This window comes from Echiichthys vipera, assembly GCF_963691815.1.
Source record: "Echiichthys vipera genome assembly, chromosome: 3".
NCBI lineage: Eukaryota > Metazoa > Chordata > Actinopteri > Perciformes > Trachinidae > Echiichthys > Echiichthys vipera.
The window spans coordinates 5,506,261-5,529,935 of NC_139828.1; the positions used below are offsets into that span (position 1 = coordinate 5,506,261).

At 41.0% G+C, this 23,675-nt stretch overlaps 2 protein-coding genes across 2 annotated transcripts; both read right to left on the bottom strand.

Annotated features, from left to right (window-relative positions):
* Positions 1 to 3,827: 3,827 nt before the first annotated feature.
* uchl5 (ubiquitin carboxyl-terminal hydrolase L5) lies at positions 3,828 to 11,946 on the bottom strand. The gene is made up of 11 exons (XM_083939329.1): positions 11,771 to 11,946; positions 10,637 to 10,700; positions 10,442 to 10,547; positions 9,059 to 9,184; positions 8,408 to 8,469; positions 7,392 to 7,522; positions 7,084 to 7,147; positions 6,665 to 6,767; positions 5,905 to 6,018; positions 5,575 to 5,673; positions 3,828 to 4,180 (listed from the first exon to the last, which is right to left on the bottom strand). The coding sequence occupies exons 1-11, from the start codon at positions 11,844 to 11,846 to the stop codon at positions 4,136 to 4,138; spliced, it is 990 nt and encodes a 329-aa protein (XP_083795455.1). The 5' UTR covers positions 11,847 to 11,946; the 3' UTR covers positions 3,828 to 4,135.
* Positions 11,947 to 12,317: 371 nt separating this feature from the next.
* Positions 12,318 to 16,839, bottom strand: glrx2 (glutaredoxin 2). The gene is made up of 4 exons (XM_083940259.1): positions 16,685 to 16,839; positions 15,641 to 15,701; positions 15,090 to 15,266; positions 12,318 to 13,129 (listed from the first exon to the last, which is right to left on the bottom strand). The coding sequence occupies exons 1-4, from the start codon at positions 16,792 to 16,794 to the stop codon at positions 12,965 to 12,967; spliced, it is 513 nt and encodes a 170-aa protein (XP_083796385.1). The 5' UTR covers positions 16,795 to 16,839; the 3' UTR covers positions 12,318 to 12,964.
* Positions 16,840 to 23,675: the final 6,836 nt, after the last annotated feature.

A 23,675-nucleotide genomic window follows, 5' to 3' on the forward strand; every position in this document is an offset into this window, starting at 1 on the left:
TCTAGTTATTACATTGATACCAAGTTGATCAGAAATATGGCTGCTAAATGATCCGGTGTGTTCACCAGCTAGTTGCTATCATGTGGTGCATTGCTAAGCAGAGGGTTTTTCAGAGCATTTTTGCTGAAAATTGCTGCCTGCTGCATCAAAGTCATAAAGTTGGAGGCTAAAAACCCAAAACAATGACTTAAAAGACATAAAAAGCTCAGACAAAATGAGGGGCACTTCAGAGTCAAGGGTAATTTGTTTGCAGCCTTCCCCAGATCTGTGCCTCATCACCATTGTTGTTGTTGTTGTTGTTGTGGTTGTTTGTGTTGGTTATTGTCTCTATGGCCTGGTCATTTGACAGCATGGCTTGCTATTTGCTCTGAAATGCACTGCCAGTCGTGACTTATATAGACAGGTGTGTGCCTTTCCAAACCATGTCCAATTAATTAGATTGACCACAGGTGGACTCCAATCAAGGTGTAGAAACACCTCAGAGGTGATCAAGAGAAATTGGATGCACCTGAGCTGCATTTCATGTTTTATAGGAAAGGCTCTTCATACGTATGTCAGTGTGTTTGTTCATTTTGGGGCATTTAGTGGAGATTGATGAGGGAATGTTGCAAAGTGAAGGTCTTAACACTTTCTAAATGCACTGTCAATACTTATTAAAAATATTGATTAAAGCAGCTTTAAATAGAATCGCCTAAAGGCCTGTTGAAGGACTAATATGTGCCTCAGACAGTCCTAAGATATCTTATTTATCGTTAAAGCAAAGTGAAACAATATTTTGCAGTTAAAATGTATTTTCCACCAACTGTCGATTACTTTTTATCTTGATTATCAAAACTCAAAATGGGTTAATGTCATGTACTTTGGGTGTTTGGTTTAACAAAGGTCAGGCACATGCACATACCGTACACTGACACATTTTCAGAGACAATGCGCTGGCTGTTCAGTTGCACAACAAAAACAACATTCCTCATCTTTTCGGGACGTCTCATTCCTCTCTGTGCTGCTCATGTGGGCCGCGTCATCGCAGCTCAGTTCCTGTACTGTAACAGTGTGTAAAGAACACCTTGACTGGCAGCAGAGCCATCCCCTGCCTGCCGTCTGCTCCCTGATACAGAGGCTATGTGTGCAGCCATGAACTCATAGTAAAGGCTGACAGTGACCAGACAGCCGGACGTTGCTCCTGACAGGCTGACAGGCTTCCTGCTCTCTCCTCAGACCCGTGGCCTCCTGTTGTGGTGTAATGAGGTCATCTTTGACACCAGCAGCTCTGCAGAACTGTACGCTGTGCTGACCTTCAGGTTAAAAGGAGTAGATTTGTGAACTGAAACCCAGCTGGCTGGAAAAAGAATGTGTGTAACGGCTTCGAGAAAAAGGGGTATTTTCGTTGGTATTGCAATGATATTAATCCCACTTTAAGTCTCAGGATGGCACTGTCAGTCAGTTCACTTCTTCGCTTCAGACTGAAATAAATGGACTTCCGTGGAATTTTGTACACCCAAGATAAGTCATGATCCCCAAAGGATTAAGACGACTGACCTTTGTGATAACCTTGTTTCTAGCATCACTGTGAGGTTGACATTTGTGGTTTTAAGTTAAAGGTTTTGACAGCTAGTGAATAGATTGACAGTAAATTTGGTAGAATTCAGACATCCACACTGTCCTCATGATAAACTGTGGTAACTCGGGTGACCCCTTAACATTTCATATAGTGCTATCGCATCAATTTGCCCAATAGCCTACTTTGTTAGGCCTGTGAATGTTCTCATTTGTTCAGGTCATCCTTACCCGCAAAGAAATCTAAGTCAAACGCAACTGGACTTGGTTGTTTGTCTAGGAAGACGTTTCACCTCTCATCCAAGAGGCTTCAGCGGTTCATGTGCGCACCTGACCAGGGTGGGACTGGTCCAAATGTCTGGTGTGGAGATCCAGGTACTACCCTGTTAGCCTACTGCTTTATTACCAAATACGTGCAAATTTCACGACATTGCCATTGGCCTCAGCTGTTATATGCTGTTATATGCTTACTAGCAAATGTTAGCATGTGAAAAGAAAGAAAAACAATGATGGTGTGGGTTTAAATATGTTTTTTTTTACATGGGTAAGTATGTTACATTAACAAGTCAAGGGTACCTTTTGATTTCACACAAAATAAGAACAGCAGTCTCCTGAGTGAATTGTTTGTTTGACCCATCCATCCACCTATGCTGGCTTTTGTGGACTTTAAATGTATTTGTGATGCATCAAAGACAAACAAAATCTGGGACAAAAGAAATTTCCCTCGACACTTAAAATGAAGGATGCAGCTCTATCGTATGGGAACATACTTTTTATAAGACGGAGCTGATTGTGAGCGTGTTGGCATTAGCATTTAGCTCAAAGCACCACTACAAAGCCACTTCTGGCAGTCATGAATGGTAATCATGAAAAAAAGGCAAACAGCTGGCTTCACCTTCTCAACTTTGCTGCTTTTCTGTTTTATATCATTATAAAATTGAATACTTTTGGGTTTTGGACGGTTGGTCAAACAAAGAACAAGCAATTCCGTCTTGGGTCAGAGACAAGACTAAATGATTTATCACAAAACAGCAAAGAAAATAAACATTTCCATCAGTTGCAGCTTTGTTATTTTTCAAGGACTTTTTCCTTGTGTGGTATGGGACGGCTGCTTTGGAGCCTCTAATGCCCTTTGAGACACTATGTGATAATGAGCTGTCCAAATGCACTTCTCTTGACCTTCAAAGTCGGCCTAGGCTGCACACATTCCATTATGCATAAGTCTTTGTCTATTTTTAAAACTTCATTATTTTTGTGGCGTTTGCATCTATGTGTGTCTGCCACAGTCTGTGTTGCGCGACAACGCAACAGCGATGAAAAGATAGTGTGAGAATTGCTATGTTGGATGACATGGCATGCACAGCGAGGTAGTGAAGGAATTCATGAACACCCTGCGGAATGGAACACTGTCCCCATGAATACTTTTTGTTTGCTCATGTACGTGTCCTGACCTCAGACAGGCCAATAAAACCGAGTTCTCTCTCTCTCTCTCTCTCTCTGAGCTGGTAGTAAAACCTGTGGGTTTCCATTTGTTGCCCTGAAGGATCTTGGCAACAGACTACTTGGATCCGAGCCAAGGAGTACTCAAGGTGTGTATGTAAACACTGGCACAAAAATAGAAAAGCGCCACGAGCTACTTTGGTCATCGGACTGAAGATACGTCATACTACGCAGGCCCTCAGACGTACGCTCTGTTCAGGCTCGACAAGCAAGTCAGCTAAGTATAGTTTTTTTTTGAGTGGTGCAGACCAGAAGTTGATTTACAGGAATAATCCGGGGCAACAACAGACTCCCATGTTCAAAGCAGCAACATTCTGCTACGGGACCCTTTCCAAAAAACACACAAGTCACTTAACTTGTACCAGACGTTTGTTAAGGATGCACTTATAAGGACTTGGCAGCTTGTGCGTGTGTTCTCATCAGGTCCAACGGTTGAACACAGATTTGAATGCAAGATTGTTTTTAAAAGGTTTGATACTCATCTTAAATACACACGTTCATTAATTAACACTGGGCAAAAAGCAGCTTTTTGCAATGCATGTAGCCTACTGTAAATACAATCCTTGTTTTCCTCTCCTTTACCAGCAGGTGGAGGCAAAGATCTACCAATAAGTCTGAATGGATTCATATGTGAGGAGCATTTGGATAAAAAAATATCTGCAGACGAGATAACTGACTGTATGATGAACAAAAATGATTTATTATTACAGTTATAATCAGTTTTAGAGATGTGTCCATAAAAAAAAAAAGACCAATTCCCAAACATCTAGACATTTTATTATGAAAATAAGACAGAACATAATTCGAGCACATCGTTCCTTCTATCATGCACTAGAGCTGATGGACACACATGGAGAGAGCCTTTTGCCGGACAGTCTCTCTGCTACACCTGCAGTTCGGTTCTTAATGTCTGGAGGGTTCGCAGGATGCCACAGCGAGGAAGAGCTGCAGACCATCCATGGTCATGAATATGAATATGACAGATGATGAAGTATCTGTGTGTGGCTCAGTGATTAAAGGGTGACTGTAGGATTCTGGATGTGTGTGTGTGTGTGTGTGTCATTAGAGGCTTCTCTGTTCTTCACTTGGCCTCCTGAGCTTTTTTGGCGCTCTGTTTCTCCTTCGCCTGGTGAGAAAAAAAACAAAAACATTTTAGTGTGCAGAGTTTACACAGGACTTAGTAAAGAATCCTGTTTTTACGACTAATAACCACATCGAGGCACACACACTTTAAGAGACATTTCATTTTAATGACTGTAGTTGATTAAAACAGTGAAGCGTTATAAAACAAAATTAACTTCAAAGTCTCAGCCATGAAGCAGACATGGCAGGCTTAGGATTTCCACGCTGTAAGAAATCACTATCAGGATATTTCCAGGACTTATTCTTGAAAATACACGACAGCAATGAAGAGATATTAACATCTCAATCAATGCAATATTAACTTAACATGAAACCATGTGTGTGCTCACACTTCCAGGTGGGGCTGGGCCATAATTTGACATGACAGTGCATCATCTTTCAATGAAACCGTATTGTGATTAAATCATATTAGAGATATCATGATACACAACTATGCCGTCATCTTTATTCATATACCAAGCACATACATGTCAAACTCTTTAGGAACTTATGTGAAATATTTTTAACTTATATTTTGTATTAAAGTTATTCATAAAATGAGAACAATTTAATTTCTACGCATGAAATGTGTGTATTCAAGTACACAAAAATACGCTTTACCATGTGGTTATTTCATATAGACTATTTATAGCACTATATTGATGAGCAGGGACAGCTTAATGTATACTTAGCCCATCACTTTCAAGTATAATTTCATATTAATTTATTAAAATGTATTAGTTTAAGCTGTTTTCAGTGTTTCTGTTAATTTTGGCTGAGCATCTTATTTTATACATTATTTTCTGCTTCGGTGAGCAGGAACCGCTAATTGCATCAGTTTACTTAAAAAAGTATATATTATATTAGTATATATTTTTTTAATACTTGCAGTTGTAGTTCTACCACTTGTACATGCAGTATAGCAATAATGCATTTACACTTGGCTTTTCTGAAAACTCTGCTGGCAGCTCCAGAAAATATAGAGTTGACCCCAAAAGACCACTGCAAGTCTGTTCTGCTCTGCAGACTCATCGGGGCGTACTATGCAGCTTACAGTACCAACAAGTCCAGCTTCAGACAAAATGCAGATCTACATTTAAGCAGGCGATCTAAGTGAGAGGCTAAAAAAACTATTTCCAGGGCAACATGTATTAATTCTAGGATACTTGGACATTTTAGTCAATTCCCGGGTGTTTCATCGACTGGAAAACTAGTCACTAAATGTCCAAGGTTTCCAGGACATGTAGGCACCCTGCACACGTTTGCCCTCCAGTGGACGGAATAAGTAATGAGGAGGAATACCCAACAATATTTAAAAATATCTTATATGGGCATTATTTTCTGCTTTGATGAGCAGGAAAGCAAGTAGCGTTGAAGGAAGCCACAGAAACAAAATACCTTCTCCACCAAAGGTATTAGCTGTTGGTACTCTGCCAGCGTCTTCAGGAGCTCCATGATAAAAGGAAGGTAGTTGTGCTTTCGCCGAATGTTTTCAATCTGTCAGATAAAACATAAATCCAAAGAGTTAGGGAAAACCAGGCATGACGGATTTGTAAAAAGGAAATTAAAAAGACCTCTTTTGCAGAAAGCACACCCTCTACATGTAACTATGCTTATGGATATATTCAAAAAGGTTTCCCGATACCATTTCCCAGAATTGATATCAGTGAATGTCACATGAAATGCAGCAAGTAATAGTAGGGAATCTGGTGTTGAGCAGAAACCTACCTTATATCTTTTAAGTTTCTGATTTTCCTCTTCAATAAGGAGCTGGTACTTGGCAATCTCTGACTGGATGGAGCTAAGAAACGTGCTGCTCTGGTCTGTGTCCATTGGTTCGTCCTGGGAACAGAAGGGGAAAAAAGTTTCTACGTGCAAGTCTGGATGGAAAAATCAGCACTGATGATGGTGACAGGTGGTGATGAGAGTTTTTATGATGATGAGACTATAGCAACTCACATAATTCCAAAAAAGATCATGCAAGATTTGCTTAAGGCCATTGTAGGGACTTGTTCATGGTGCGGTGGCATGTAGTTTATACAGTATGTAGTTTCATTAGTAGTAACTAAATAAGGCAATAGTGAATATAATGTAGCCGAAACACCCACTCCTGTCATACATTTGCATAAGGGCATGCACTGTCAAAGTTAAACCTTGTGTTTGGTGACCTCCAGTGGTTGAATGCTTCACCTTGCTGCAGTAATATGGATGTGTAATCAGGGTGTGATCAGTGCACCGTGGCATCACTGTTGTGTGTGTTTGTTTACAGCTGCAACAGAGAACATTTCCAACAACGCCCGATAATGAAGCTGGTGAAACCAGGTGAAGCAGACTACGCCTTTCAACCGAAAAGTCAGCGCAACAGGGAACATTAGCTTAAGGCGAAGTTTCTCTTTCACCTCTTTTTAAATGGATGAACAGTTGTGACGTCCGAAACATTGTTCTTTGTCATGTCTGCCCTGGATGCGGCTCTTTGGCTGCCACTCACCTCAGTAAGCTGTGTCTGGAGCTCTGCGATTTTTCTCTCGTATATCATCTTTCTGTCTGACACAATGGCCATTAGGTTGAATCGGATCTCTCCTTCACTGTACCTGAAGAGGTAGACAATACAGTTTCAGTATATACACGTAAAGAATAGTCGAGAAAATCTAGGTAGTACAGTATTTGACAGAAGAAGTCTGTATTATACATAATATATTTGCTTTGTATGATTATAAAACTATGAAAAATGGAAATAAATCAAATTTGATGGATGAAAGATGTGATTATCCTGCACATTGCTTTCCATTATTCTCCCACTACTCGCTATCTTAAAAGAAAGATTCATTAAAAGCACCATATCAACTGTGATAGAAAGCATTTGGTTAACCTAAGACTCATGTAAAATGAATGTACAAATATATTCACTTCTGTATTCTTTTCTCGATCACTGGGCGGACTGCACTTATCCAGTCATCCTGGTTGCATGCACCTGGTAAAAAAAAAAAAACAGACAGGAACAAATAATACTGCAGGTGTCTGTATATCCAGTAAATCCACTGTACATCATCATAAAACAGGCAGTTTTGAGGGAAATGGGCCGTGGCCAACAAGACGAAATTCAGCTGCGTACAGCAGGACCTCGCATCGAGGGACCTCATCATTAAAGTGCCGATTTTGGCACTGAAACCATAAAGCAATAAAAGAAAAATACCAAATGACTATTTTCTGCTTACCCAAGTCAATTGGTCCCTCTCGAAGTCCATCCAGCTCATATAGCCGGCCATTTACAGGAACATAGCTCACAAAGTGAAAGGCATCCTCATCCTTTGCTGTTGACTTTGCATCAAATTCAAACATTTGCTGCCTGCAAATACAATAAATACACAATTTTAACAATAAAATCAGTATGAAAGATAATTACCATGCACCACCCATATATATGTAGATGGGCAAGTAATTGATTCCTTGAGTAGTTGTAGTTTCAAATGAACTCGATTGGTAAACAACGGCACTGAAGTTTGTTTGCTTCTGCGCTTGACCCAAGACACGGACACCTTTGATTTGGAACCGGCTCTTCACCTCCCCCTCTGTTATGTCGGTCACACAACTTCGCTCAAAGTTACTGTGCGAGGCCCAGACGATATGGAGGGGAAAGCAGTGATGTTTGGGGCCGCAACGTCGAGGCACTGGACACCCTATTCGGAGAGGACTAGTTCGTAAATACGGATGTAAACAAGCTAGAAGCTTGTTTCAGTGAGCCATGCATTCGTCCTCAGCAGGACCCACTGGAGTGGTGGGAGTCAGACAAAAAAACGAAGCGTCCTGGCAAAGTAGCACCTGCTGATACCTGCGACCTCTGTGCCGGCGGAGTGCATGATCATTGACAGAATGCGAATTTAATTATGTTTTTGTAAGAAAACAATGTTTTGCTTGCATCCCTAGTAGATGTGATTGCTTTAGCACTTAAACAAGTGTGGATGTAGGAATGCTCCGAGAAAATCATACCTCAAATCTTTGTCAATAAATAAATGTGATTCAAAGACTTTTAACAGATTTGTCAACTAAAAATGTCTCAAACGTTAAAAATGTGAGGATCGGCCTCAAATTTACCTTTTTCACAGAAGAGAAAAGGAAAGGTGCAACAAATGAACCAATAACTTCTCACAGAGCTAGAAAGAGGAGCTAAAAATAACATGAAGCCAATCAAACAGACTCCCCTCAGCTGGATGTGATATGAGCAGGGGCTTACCTGGCAAAGCTGTTGTGAACTTGTCGGATCACTTCGGAGTTGCTGAGAGCCAAACCTTTCATCTGAGGAGAGCGGGAGGTGCAGGATTATAATGCTGACTCTTTAACCCTTTGCCTTAAAGATGCAGCAGCATTATGAAAGGCTTTCTAGTAAAAACGCATGCATCCAAGTTATATTAAAAAGCTACTAATTAAAATGAATAACTAATTTGTTGCTTCTATTAGACGCCTATATATATATATATATATATATTTATACACATACACATTCTTTAATGCAGTGATTCCAGCCCTGTTTGTTTTCCCTAATTATTTATTGCTGCGATTTATAAACCGGTTCAGATTAAAATAAAAATTTAATTTAACACAAAATGTCTTTGTCTAGGGAGAAAAGGCATACAAGGAAAACTGTTTTTTCCTTTTGTTGAATGCATGAATACATAACGCATTACTTTTTATTTGAGTTACAAACGAAATGTTGTGTCTCTTAAGTTAAAAAGGAATGGTGTGTGTTTTTCAACAAATACACCAACAGAAAACTTAGTTGTAAATGGGTACACGAGTCATGTTGTTCTTCAAATGCATGCGATTCAAAATAGAGATTAAAAAGAACAACGACATTTGGATTCAAGAGAAAATACCATGAACGTACAGCAGCGTCAAAACTCTGCGAGAACTCTCTGAACTCTGTGAGCGTGTCTCCGAGCAACATGTCAGAATGGGAGCAGTTGAGCAGAACGCTGACTATCGCCTGGGTGGCACAGGCGTTGTTTATGACCTGAAAACACACCAGAAAAAAAGAAAATCACCATTAATTGAACAGATAAACGATCCCCTTGCATAATTATTTAACAGTGCACACATTACACCCAATGTATTTGTGATCATTAAACCTTAGATGCAATGCAAATTGTTGGACGGAAAATAAAGTTTCAAACATGGGAATGGTGTGTTAATACTCATGTCCATACAGCGAGAGCTTCTGATGCGTATGAATATAAGGTTTAAGAGGAGCATTCTCACTCTGATGTGGGCTGTGTACTTGTGCTTCTTAATTGCATGGGCCTATGTCATATCAATTTATTATCATATTAATTTTCCTGAACACCTCAGTGACATAATAATGTCTTACTTTTATTCAACCTTTATTTTACCAATCAAGTTATTAAGAGCAAATTCTTACAATTACACTTGTGTCTCTCTTTTGTACTGGTCAGTGCAGGGCCAGTGTAGAGACTTAAAAAATATTTTAGAGACCTTTGCCCCAATAGTCTGACAAATGAAAAAGAAAAATTGGGGCATTTACACAATTTTGGGGGCACAAATATAAATCAGTGCATCAGTCTAGATTAAAATGAAGACAGTAATTACCAACTTCTGTCAACGTGAGTAAATAAAAAGCATATTGTTGTTGTGCATTTATATGTAAAAGTGTTGTTTGTATGAGAGTTATGGTGATTTTTGCTCCTCAATCAGGTTTTTAGGGGCCTTTTTGCCCCCCTTAATCTCTGACACTGGTGCAGTAACAACCAGATGCACCCTAGGTTGGCGGAATATTGAGAATGCTTTTCTATTCTTTATAATGGTCCTTCTTTTGGGGCTGAACTTAAGTAGTTAGATAATGAGTCAAATGCACCTGGAAGGACAAATGCATAAACTGAGACGGATCCCAGGTTAAGTTTTAGAGGCAGATAGAGGCTGTCTCCTCTCGGCTAGACTTCTATAATGTCATTTATACTACTGCTACAAAATAACTATGTCTTCATCTCATCTCATCTTCCACCGCATATCTGAGGTCGAGTCGCGGGGGCAGCAGCTCTGGCAGGGGACCCCAAACTTCCCGTTCCCGGGCCACATTAACCAGCTCTAACTGGGGGATCCTGAGGCATTCCCAGGCCAGTGTGGAGATCTAATCTCTCCACCTGGGCCTGGGTTTTCCCCGAGGCCTCCTCCCAGCTGTACGTGCCTGGAACACCTCCTGCTACAGTTAAATTACTCAGTATGTACGATGTTTACATGACGAAGCTAAATATACCTGCTTTGCAAAGAAGATTTGGTCGAGCCTTGAATCCTGAACGATTGACCCTGCTGGCTCCTCGCCTGGCTGCCACTTGAACAGGAAAATCAACCCATGAACTGGTCTGGAACAGAACATATGCATTATAAAAAAGGCCCGTCTTTACATGGAGGGAGCATGCACCATAATGAAGCTGCAGGTATATGGACATACTTCAAGTTGTCAAAGTTCTCTGGCTCCATACTCCAGATCTCTTCAACCTGGGAGCCTTTGCAGCCTGACAAGGAGAAATAATAGAATAGAATAGAATAACTTAAATGATCCCAGACTGGGAAATGATTTTGTAACAGCAGTAGAAGAAGGTCAGCAAATAAACACATTGTACATAATTTAAAAAAAGAATCTCTCCTTAATTGCATGTATAGGTCCGGTCTGTGCATGTGTGTGTGTTTCGGGCCTGTGTGTGTGTGTGTGTAACATGATTAATAATAAGAGTGAAAAAATGTGATTTCCCCGTTGCGGGATAAATAAAGTAATTCTTCGTCTTCTTCTTCTAGAATCCATTATATACATAGAGTATATATACACTGCACAGTGTGCTATAAACAATAATAATATATACAACAAAATATGCAAAATATTCTATAACAATAACAACAATAATGACATATACAACAAAACAATAGAGAGCAGAGTTCAGTCAGGCAGAGGGTGAGAGAGTTATTATATGCAGTGATGGATTGTGGCAGGAAAGATTTCCTATATCTGTTATAATTCAATTCAATTCAATTTTATTTATAGTGCCAAATCATAACAAAAGTTATCTCAGGACACTTTACAAACAAGGTAAAGACCACACTCTATGACTTATTTATGATTTACATAGACCCAACAATTCCCCCGTAGACCTTAAAGCATCAAGTATTCATTCAGACCCGTAGTGAGTGTTAGATTAATGTCTTTACTCTCGCGTTAACAAGCTAAGTGAGCAGTTTTCCCTTCCTGTGCCGGACTGACAGCAGAGCAAGGCACAACAAAGTCATTCATGAGTGAGCATCTGTTGTCACGCGCCGTTGTTTTGAACGCTGAGTAATGCTAGCTAGTTAGCTCGCCTGACAACGGAGTTAGCATAACGCTGCACATTACATGCGACTTTTTAAAAAATGCACCGCCCGGGTGTCTTTTAAAAATACACAGCCTCTAGCGTATGTATGTCCCATCCTCACTGTATTGTTTCTGCACAGGAAACCAAACAGTAGCTCGTTAAGATTTGACTGTTAGCTTTGAAGGAGCTAACGTTGCATAGCCGCGTTACAGTGAATGAGCAGCTAACGTTTAGCAGCTCACCGAATCCCTTTATCAGCTCCGTGAACACGCCGGGGTCACTCTCCATCAGACACCACTCTCCTGCGCTTCCAGCCATCCTTCACGGTGTTGTTTATTCAACCAACTGTGCACATATACGAGATGCTAACACGCTAGCTTAGCAGTACGCCCCGCTTCTGAAAGCTAATTTCACTGTGACCTCACTGTGATGCGGTGCAATGTGGCCACGCTCGGGTGCGCGCGTTCTACGTTACAGCTTGTGCCGCCGGGGCGTTACACAAATTTGACATAAAATGATATTAAAAGCTTCGGACATGCATATTTTCAGGACTTTACATGTATTCACATATGCAAAGACGAGAGTATAAACGTTTGACACATTAAAATAAACTGCCCTCTTGTGAACTACAACCAACCCCCGCCCGCCTCGGACGACAAGGGGAACAAATGAAGCCCTATTCGGTAAGAACTCAACACCAGACACAGTAGGCTGATCCATTCATATTTATTTATATTCATATTCATAAATACACATTCTAGGCATTAAGAAAACATTTGAGTGTGGTTGCTATACATACGCCCATTTATCTTTAATCTCACTGGCACAACACCGACCAGCATCATGATTCATTAGGTTATTCGTACACATGGGTAAACCAACCATTTACCTAGTTTAAAGAAATTCAGACAAACACAGCTTCGGCTACAATGTCAGATACATTCATATAGAAAATATTTCAACAATCAAGTAAAAAATCAGCCTATGCAAATAACAAATGTCTCGATTATATGTAATGTTTAATTGAACGTGCTAAAATCATACAAAAGGCTGTCGTTTTTACTCCTCCAACACATGAAGGATGACCTGAAAGTCTGAGATAAGTATTGAATCAAACTGTCAATACGTTTGAATTGATGATGCTTGATGCCGAGAGAGATCACGGTTTTTATGACTGTAATATTGTACGATAACACAACCATGCAGATGAGAAGTACTTCCACTATTCACAGGTTTTGTTTACAAGTTGGCAGCTTTAATAATATGTATAATACTGTACATCCCTGGATGAAAATGTATGCAGCTGGACATCAAGTATCAAATGCACTTCGACGAATAAATAACATAGTCGTGCTCAAGCAATGTTCAACCTGTAGCAAAATATCGAGCCAACATTGAATAAATACAGGATTGAAAAAGACCACAAGAACGGCTAGTCATTTAGCGGACTCGAACTGTCCACTGCCCGAGCCGTCGGAGCTGGTTGCCGCACAGCAGGGAGCACACTGTTCAATCAGGGGCAGCAACTTCCCCTGCTGATGGAGTTGTTTGGTGTCAGAGCCACCCCCGATGCAGTTTCCATTAATGAAAACTCTCGGCACCTGAACACACAAATCATGATTTGACATTAGTTCTCTAGGTTCCACTACATCCAGCCATAACACTATATCCTGTTTTGAGGTTCAGCATTTAAAACCTTCTTTTAAGGTTGAGTGTTCTTGGGAAACAAATCATTTAGTTATTTGACAATGCCTTTACCAATATTTGTTCTAATTGTTGTGACAACCATTAACTTTCATCAATACATTTCAAAAGAGGTGTTCCGAGCTGATCCTAAAGATCGGTATCAGGGCAGTTTTGGGCATATTGTAATAGATCAGTATCCATCCACTTTTGTACAGTGGGAGGAAGTGGAGCCCCATTGAGCATCTTAGGACGCACTCACACTGTCCATCGGTACCCTGCCCAAGCGCGTTTCCCGGCTAATGTCTAGTTCGTTTGACCAGTATGAGCGCAACTGTACCGCGCCTAGGCGGGGTACGGTTGCCGGCCATGGCCTGTTTGGGAGAGGTGGGCTTTTGTTAAGCACTTTTGCACATGTACGAGCATGAGGCCTACGGCAGTTCCGAGGTCATTTCCTGTGCGCCTGTTGGGACATAGAAAAAAGAAGGAGGGACCATGCGCGGACATTTAAAACAATGGCGGCGAAAGGTTCGCGTTGGAGTGATGTGGAGGTGCAGTGTTTACTGCAGATTTGGTCGGATGAAAATATTCAAAAACAGTCGTCAAGACGCACAAAACTCTGAGGTCTATGGAAAGATTTGTAAACAAAGCCATGCAACGCGATGACGCCAATCATTGTGTGTGATGTGTTACAGCGTTATGACATATGGACAGGCAAGAAGCCTTCACCGAGGCCCAGGTAGTGTGAGTACAAACGGGCCTGGCCTGCGGGGGGAGAGGGAGGGGGCCAATTACCCTAAAGCACATGGCACGGTACGGACAGTGTGAGTGTGCCCTTAAGATAGTCTATAGTGTATATGGGTCTTGCAAGTGCCAATCATAGACTATATGAAAAAAAAAATGGACGTAGCCTCTCCGTCGAGGGCTGTTTTCTCAACTTGATCCAATTGTCCTCGCCTATAGGAGTCGCCATCTTGTCACAATTTGACTTCGCCTCATTTCCTTTACCAAAAAAGGGCCTGTATGTGACGTTGGGGGGGAGGGGCGTACGTCCATCTAGCTGACGTTTACCTCTGAGGAGAAGTGAGGGCCAGCGGCTAGCTGTCACTCAAGAGGCCACGCCCCTAATTATTCATAAACTTTAACGTCCAATAAAATAAAACTAGTCTGGTACAAAAAAATTCAACCACCTCAGTGTTGTCATGGAGATATGACCTAAACATACAGACTACAGTGTTTTTTTGTACCAGGCCTTAAACAGGTTAAATGATGCTGTGAAAACAGCCTGTTTAACATGGGGGTCAATGAGAAATTGCTCTGTTATGCAAATTACTCCTAGTGGACACTCGGAGATCTGCAGTTTTTGGCACTTCCTTATTGGGTCAACCAGGAAGTCACCGTGTCAGAGACTTGGTGCAGATACAAGATAAAGTCCAGGTTTTTAAAATAACACTTTGATCTAAAAACTATTTGCATACTGTAACTTTTAAACCCTGTTAAGATTCCTCAGTCTATATCATACTTGTATTGCATTATTATAGTCTGGCTGCACTAGTCAACATTCTGGTATGGTCATTACTTTGAAAATGTTATTTCCATTGAATGCATACTTTCCATTATTAAGGTCTGACAAAGATGCAGCTTGATCTGGTCTTTATCTTGACTCAGATTCAAGCTATTTTTAGTCAAGATAAAAAGGAGTATTGGCCAAAGCCCAAACAAAACATGAGTCAAGTCAACATAAATTTAAGCAAAGCTGCCAGAACAAATAAGCTGTCAAACATGCATGTTTTGATTCTTTTTAAAATAAATGCTAAAATAACAGGCTGCAAAGTTACTTCAAATTCCGATCCCCCAAATACAACACGAGGTACTTACCGTTCTGGCACCTGTCATCTGAGTTAAGGCCTCTTGCAGTTTCCTTCCGTCATTGTGCTCATCCAACTCAATCACTTTATAAGTCGTGCCAATTTCATTGAACACATTCTTGGCCATCTTGCAATAGGGACAGGTGGTCTTGGAAAATATCACAACACAGTTCTGGGCCACCATCTCCTGAAAGGTCAGACAAAAATAAGACACTTAATGAAATATCAGCAGAACTCAGAAATAGACTGTGTGCACCAGTTCACAAGTGAGTTACCGGGTAGAGGTCAAAGGAACATTAACTCTGCATTTTTATTATTAAAGTATGCAACAAGTCATGTTTAGTTAGTCAGTGAACTGTGGGTCCACTTACCCACAAGCATAACAGGTTTTTGACTCAAAATATACTAGAACGGACAAGAGAAGCCAAGAAGAACAGTTGACTATGGAGCTAAGGAAAACTGGAAGGCCGTAGGACACATAAGTAAATAACAGAGATCCACATCCCACTACTGTTTTACTGGTTTAACAAACTGACTTGAGATCTGAAAGCATCGACTAACCTGAACATACTGTACGCAGGATGTGCTCGCCAGGGATGTGGATGAGGTGAAATTCCCCATTCTGCAAAAAGACAAATAACAACATTGGAACACATAGACTAGTGTTTTCAAGGCATTTGGTCTAATGTCAACTGGAATCTACTGACACACACACACACACACACTACTAGGTCTGATACGACAGAATATGTCCGTGCAATAACCTCAGAAACGTGAAGGAATCGCAGGAAGAGATGAACTGAAGACTTAAAATTAACATCAACATATTATGTAACTGATGGATCACTGCTGCTCTGAAAACACCTATATGTACACGGTTACAACCGTAGCGTAGTACTGATTGTACTCCTTATAACGCCTGGGTTACTAATGCAGCGAGGTTCGTGTGGTAGGTAATCCAGGATTAGGAGTACACATGCTCTTAACTGGCATCAGTGATTAGCTCAGATGTCATGTGGGCACACGACACGCCAGACTCCAGTCAAACTCGGGCAATATCTGCGTGGCAAGCAAGTGTGAAGGCGAACAACACTTCCTAAAAGGTTGCTGTGAACGTTTTCTGTAATGTGACCATCTAATTGTAAATTCGGCTTGCACTTGAATCGCTTCACAGTGCGTTTTCCCCGTTAAATTCAAAGGTTTGAGAACACCTCACCACAGCCCAGCGCAGATAACTGAGGTAGCATATGGCAAAGTTTGACCTTTTTTAAAACTAAATAATTGATTGTTGATAGATCACGTGCATGCCGAATATAACGGTTGAGTCTATTGAATCGTAAAAGTGGCAAGTTATTTGAGTTTGGCACTTTTAAACAAGGTTAAATTTAGAAAAATGTTGAGTTATTATGAAACATTTGTGTAAGGCTTGGTTGACGTAAATGCGCACGAGCATGCGGCAGTGGATTTCAACCTCTTAAACCCTCTAAAAAAAAAACAAAGTCATGCCCTGCCATGTTGCACTCTTCTAAGGTGCATGTTATTGTGTCTGTTGTTGCTTTATTAAACTATCTAGCAATGCATTTCACTCAAGCTCGCGAGAATGACCTTCTGCAGCCGGTCCATGCCGCCCTGGAGAGACATCCTGCTCGTGCAAACATGGAGAAAAAGGAAAATACGGCCCAGAAGTGCTCGCGCTGGTGGCCTGGATGAAACATGCGGTAAGTGTTTAAACAGGTCCTAAGTCCCACACACACACACACACACACCAAACTACCCCGGCTGTTACTGAACGGCTGCTTTCGCCCCTTATTTACACCATGCACGTAATATTTACACTGTGTATGCCTGAAGCCTACCTTACGTGACCGGCGGAAGTAGTTTCTGACGCCATCCGCTGTTTGAGCGTAACGCCCTTACGTCACCAACACAAACGAGGAGGAGTTTCATGTTGGTAGGCTAAAGGTAAAGGTTGAATATGTAGAATCTTTATTAAAAGATACATTTAAATATTAATTATAATAATAATACACCCACGGGGCGTTTTAGGTGTGAAAAATAAAAAATATTATTAGTATAATATAGTATAATAGTCTGAACGCCTCGGGATCCCCCAGTTAGAGCTGGTTAATGTGGCCCGGGAAAGGGAAGTTTGGGGTCCCCTGCTAAAGCTGCTGCCCCCACGACCCGACCCCGGATAAGAGGTTGAAGATGAGATGAGATGAGATGAATTAATATTTAAGTTTTTTGGACAGGTTTGACAATGATTTTCATTCACGTTCTGTTTACATTATACCAGCCAATAGGGTCGGGCGTTGCTGGTTGCCAGGGTTGTCTGTTGTTCGCCGCAGCAACTGTAGGCTGGCACTGGGTGAAATTGTTATTTGTCCCAGCAGCTGAGTGACCGGAGACGGGCAAGGACTGGAATAAAGGAGTTCAACGGCACTAAAATGCCCACCGAAATATCCATTTCTCCTTTAATGTTAAGCTAACTTTCATGTTTACTTAGCTGTAACGGTAACTGTCAAACTCATCTGCAATACTTGTTTTTATGGTGCGATTTACTGGAGGGGATGGGTTCAAACAGGCTCAAACAGACTCCGGTCTCCCGTATGGGTCTGACCAATCTGTTAACCTGACTCCTCAAATTATTTTTGGTTTTTGCGACTATGATCTAGAGACACTAGATGGCGGTGTTCTGCTCATTCTCCATATTCAACCTTTAAAGCATTTGTCTGATGGGTGTAATCATGTAGAGTCTATGGGTGTAATTCATAGGGTGCAACTTAAAACTTTCAAATTAAATATCATTTAACCATAAACAGAGAGATTTTATAATTGCATTGGCTAAATATCGAATACACAGTTATGGGATTTTGAATATTCAACAATAATTTATTACAAAATGCGTGATAAGAGAGATGAGAGGAGCCTTTGGCAATTAGACCCCACTGAGTCAAAGTATATTTAGGGGGGTAGTGATGCCATGATTAGAACAGGATATCCCCCAAGGGTTTAGACACTTGTGGTGAAGAGAGGGACCCAAGATCTGGATGATGCGATGTTGAGCAGGAGGACTGCACTATCCTTGAGAGACCATCCTGGTCTTGCAAGCTCCATTGTGTTTTACTAGCAGATCAGTCTGGTAATGTGCGGCAGAGACAATTTGGAGTAGTTTGCCAAGCGACAGAACCAATCAGCGTTGATTTTGAGGTGGGTGTAAATGCGACAAAACGAGAAGAGACTGTTCAGTGTAAACAACATGGTGGCTTCCGCGGATGAGATGAGCGCAGCTATGGAGCAAGCTGCTCACTAACTCTTTTTTCTCATGGATCCCTCTGTTGGAATATGGATCGGGCTCCTGAAATTAGGCCTTTGATCCGTAAATTCACGTTATACAAGCGGCAAATATCCTTTACCTACATGTTGTTTACTTTCTGAGCCTTGCCTCGATGCTGATGGTACATCATACGCTTTGTTGATCTGATTGGGTGATTTGGCCTGTATGTCGGTGATAGACAGATGGTTTATCCAATCAGCAACCAGTATTTTCGGCCCTTCCCAAAAGATCTCCAAACGAGAGTTCCCAGATGGATCTCCTGAGCAAATGCGAATAACGCAAATCAATCCATCTGATGGAGTCAGGTAAGGACTCCACTGAATGTGATTAAAACGGGAGGTGAAGGGCTACATCAATTTGTAGGCTACTGCAATGACAACTGACAACAGCGGAGAGAACAAATATTTCAAAGTTGGACAGCATGACAGGATTTGCTTAGAGAGATTGCGGCAAAATCAGATTGGACCACTTAGAGTGAACGTCCATCAGCTGATAGAGTAGGGGCCAGAAGGAGAGAGAGGCAGGAAGATTAGTGAATGAAGGAGGATAAAAAGAGTCTTTCTGATGTTTGTTGCCTCATTGTTTGTTGACTATTGGGCTATATGTGCTGCCTTTTTGCCTGCAGTTTTCATTTCCCCTCTGTCTGTGTTGGACAAAGCGTTTGTGGCAATAAGACTCACTGATTCATTCTAAAAAAAAAAAAAATGCATTTCCTTTTTTGTTCAACAAGCAAATTAAATGTGTAGAAAACAGCCACAAATCACCTAATGGAGGCACAGAGGCAGGCTTTCTGATTGATTTTGTTTGTTTGTTTTTCAATTTACCGTAATCTCTTTTAGGAACCTCTTCCTCATCCTAATGGCAGTAGAGACTGGCTTCTGTGTTTGGGTGGGCCGAGGAAAAGAGTGCACCAAACACACTTGTGTCTTCTAAAAGAATTGAGTTTTAATATGTTATAGTAATGTTATTATTAATAGCATTGATAGGTGAAATTCAAATGCCAGGTCGACCTCAAGTAAACAAGCCTGTGCTGAGTGTGCTGAGGTCAAAGAGACCAGTCGAATTCGAGCAGAGAGTGGAGATAACATTTATTCATTCATTTTCTTTATCTGCGTCATCAAAGCTGGTACAAATGCATATTATTTCTTCCTTTATCATCAAAGATTTTTCATTTCCCTCCCTCTTCAAATGCTGGAGATACTGTAGCAGTTCAGAATTAACCACATTTACCACGAATAGCCTCGCAGACTGGAGTCAATCACAAATCTAAAAGATATCTGATGAGTGCTACACTTCAAATACCTTTATATTTCTTTTTCAAAGCCAAGCAAGAAGTGCATGATTTTGAAATAGATTCACTGCGCCATCAAAGAGATCTGCTGTTTGGCCCTGGAGTGGGTAATACCTGAAACAAATCCTGAAATGTTATGAAAGGCGGCGGAGACGAGTGTTAGGGTTCAAATACCTGCTCACAGAAACAATTCCTGTGGTAAAAGACAGGGAGGATTGGTCCAACTGATCTCTAACACCTTGGTTATTATGGTCAGGCTGGATGGAGCTTCAAGTCTTCACCTCCCTGACTGGATTTTAAAACCCTTCCCTTCACAAAAAGGGAGAAGGGTTCATCCATCATCATCATACAGGCGTTGGTGTTTAGATTACACTTCTTCCCATCTCGGCTCTGCTAAATAGATAAAAACCAACATAACCTGTATTGGGGTGATCTTCACCAAAGGTTGGTCAAGGGGCAAGGTAAAAGCTGATTCCCATTGCTGGCCAAATGGTTGCCGTGGCAATGGACATCACCCCTCACTGACAGGCATGTAACCTCTTGATGCTGTTCCCGAAATAGAGACAAATCCTCCATTACTGGCCATTGTGGAGGCGCTTGTAGCTCATTCTGGTTTAACTGCCCTGTTGTAGTTTTCTCTACAGCAGTAGGAAGACAAACCTCGGCGCAATTACCGAATAATCTTGACTCGCCAGATAATATGATAATGAGCTATAACTCTTAGAAAAAGTGACATGAGCATGTTTCATGTACCATTTCAGACACAGTCAGGGAAATGTGTGTGTGCTCTCTCTTATGTTGAACAGGTTGGTAATGAGGCAGGGAAAAAACATTTTAAGCTGCAATGAAATTCTGACATGTGGAACTGAAATGTTGACAAATCATATAAGTATTCACACTGTGCCACAGAGCCATCTAATGTGTGACGCCACTATCGCATCGCTACAGTCTCCTGTTAGGCCAATAGACACATAGAGAATGGCTGAAGCACATTTAATATGCAGTGCAAAATATTCTGATGTTGTATTAGACAATAGACTGCCATAGCAGACAGTCAGTCATTAACAATAGATAAGAAGATCAAGTCAGGACTATATCGACAACAGTAGTCAGAAAGTGGACTCTGCTGTGGATAATTTGTCTTTGGAAAAGACAGAGCAGCCATTAATGTGATCTATATAGCACATCCCATTGGTATCAGGCCTCTGATGCTTCACTTTGACAAATTGAGAGCCAGCATGGGCTGAGCTGTTGACATTGCTTCTTCTGGTTTAACATTTGTTCGCGATGCAAATCCTAATGTGTTCATAGTCTGTCAATCACAGTCACTCACTCATCACTCATCTTCAATCGCTTGTCCCTATCGTGTCGCGGGGGGGCTGGAACTGATCCCAGCGGGCGTGAGGCGGGGTCCACCCTGGACAGGACGCCAGTCTATCACAGGGCACATAGAGACAAACAGAGACAGACAACCATTCACACCTACGGGCGATTTAGAGTCATCAATTAACCTAAGACGTGCTTGTCTTTGGACTGTGGGAGGAAACCGGAGAACCCGGAGAAAACCCACTCAATCACAGTGATAGTAAAAAATAGACTGTCACATTCATCCTTTTAGCAATTCAACGCCCCCTGATACGTGTCTTTAGATCTGTGGAGGAAACGCACACAGCCACACAAACACCAGGTCGATCCTGTCTCCTATTAACCTCCTTAGACCCGGGCTTTTGTTTGCTATGCATTTTTAATTTCATCAAGCTATTTTGGTTTAGTAGGATTTGAAAAATACAAAAACTAAGTATTGTCTTTAAACAGGAACAAAAGTCAGTGGTTTTAGTGTTTCATTCAGTGTGTAACAACAAATAAAACTGTTAATTTCAACCAACTTCCTAATTAGCTGTGTTGTACAGTAGCTTCTTACTATTGCAAAAATATGACAGATGTATATGCAATATCAAACTACAAGCATTATTAAGCATACATTTTTAAAAAATCCATTTCATAAGGTTTTGTTCTTTGCCCATCTTTGTTTCCAGATAGGCTGTAGAGTAACTTGGCTGAGATGCCCACCATCTGGTTTTTCCACTGATGAGTGTATGGTGCCTTTGCTACCACTGGATGGCACCAAACAGTCTCTGTGTACAAGGACAACATGTTTAATGTCAGTAGAATTAAGTAGAAGTTTCAGCAAATCCAAAATGTACTGTCCCCATGCAGTGTCTCAGGAAGATGTGAATTACGTTCCCATACAACTAAACTGCATTCTCAATTGCATTTTGAGGGAGACTTGATTTTGTGACACGTCCTCGTACCAGCGACCGGCGCAGGTTGTGAAACAGTGTTTAAACACAGGGTTAATGCTGTGAATCCAAACACAGTGACTTGGTTAGTCTTAGGAAAAGATCACGGTTTTAGGTCAAAATGAATATGGTAAATGGACTTGTACTTATATAGCTTCTGACTACTCAAGGCGCTTTCACAGTATTTGTCACATTCACCCATTCACACAGACATTCACACTGATGGAAGTGGACATCTACAGACCATCAAATCTAATCATTCACATCACATTTACACACACAATTCCCATGCACAGCACAAGGAGCAATTCGGGGTTCAGTGTCTTGCCCTAGGACACTTCGACATGTGGACCGGGGGAGGTGGCCCATTCGATCTCTCGAATGGAGGACGACCCACTCTTCCACTGAGCCACAGTCGCCCTAATATATTTCTTACTTAACCAGTTGACATGCGTGTGTAAGCTAACTTAATATAAGGCAATGTTGAATGTTCACACTGGATATGAACAGCAGTCTCCTGCGTGAAAGTCAGTGTTTGTTTGACCTATCTGTCCATTTACCCACCCTGACCCCTCTCTATGTAAACTTAACGCAGACTACTATTAGAAACTTTTTTGTCATAGGTCAACAGCAAATGTAATTCGTCAGAAAATATAGATCCCTTGAAACATAATTAAGAATGCAGTTTAGTTCTACGGGTATGTGATTTTAAGCAGACAGGTAAACTCCAAACAGAGAGATAAGATCGGGTCATGCTCGATCTGAGCTTGTGTTGTTAGACCACATCGGAAATAACAAGTGTTCATAGTTGGTCTGAACGGTCACACTGGAAGGAGAGAAGAGCCAGCCACCATAGAGAAGAAGAAGGACACAATATTTCTCATACTCATACGGTTGCGGCGGGTTGCCCACATGAAAAGTGACAGAAATACAGTAGAAAGATGGCGAGACCCTGGCGTTCTCACCTCCTCGCAGCTGGCTCATCACGACGGGAAGTGGGTGTGAATGCAGTTCTGGTCGGACACAGCTCCCCCTAATCTGACGTCAGAAAGGTGTGTGTGTGTGTGTGTGTGTGTGTGTGGGCTTTAAGAAATTTGCGAGTGCCTTTTTATGTGTTAAAAGTGAGACTGATGAGTCAGCCACACACTGTCTGACACAGCCTGCTCTTCCTCTTTAGTCCTGTGAAGAAAAAAAAATGGTGATAAGGTGATAATTCACAGTGCACATTACCAAAACCAAATCTTAATCAAATGTTTGCTTCTGGAGGGTCTTATAGCCAAGCATTTATATATCATAGATTTTAATTTATTAATTATTTTAATTATTGACTTGCTTCAGTATTGTTCTGATCTATTTAGAAATTAACTGTACGGTGCTGTGCTGTATATACTGTATAAATGTCTTATATTTTCAGTTTTTTGTTCATTCTTTTGAATGTTTGTTCAAAATAAAAATATAAAATGATAAATAAAATGAGATTAGCCTCTTTGACGGATTCATTTACTGTTTATTCTTCAGTGTGGCTGTTATGTAATATCAGTAGGCATTTTCAAAATGAATGTAAGATATGAAGCATTCTGGTTTATGACTGAACGGGCAGTAATGAAAGAAACGTTTTTGATTCATTTTTGCATGCTTTGACACATTTGGTGAAATTAAATACCCCTC

Excerpts from the sequence above, each read along its gene's own strand:
- uchl5 (XM_083939329.1), bottom strand. The coding sequence starts at position 11,846 with ATGGCTGGAAGCGCAGGAGAGTGGTGTCTGATGGAGAGTGACCCCGGC. Across the intron at positions 6,768-7,083 it reads ATCGAGAAAAGAATACAGAA|GTACAGTGAAGGAGAGATCC; the intron begins GTGAATATATTT and ends CTACCTCTTCAG. Across the intron at positions 5,674-5,904 it reads AGAAACTTAAAAGATATAAG|ATTGAAAACATTCGGCGAAA; the intron begins GTAGGTTTCTGC and ends TTTATCTGACAG.
- glrx2 (XM_083940259.1), bottom strand. The coding sequence starts at position 16,794 with ATGTTTCATCCAGGCCACCAGCGCGAGCACTTCTGGGCCGTATTTTCC. Across the intron at positions 15,702-16,684 it reads GCATGGACCGGCTGCAGAAG|AATGGGGAATTTCACCTCAT; the intron begins GTCATTCTCGCG and ends GTCTTTTTGCAG. Across the intron at positions 15,267-15,640 it reads CCTGCGTACAGTATGTTCAG|GAGATGGTGGCCCAGAACTG; the intron begins GTTAGTCGATGC and ends CTGACCTTTCAG.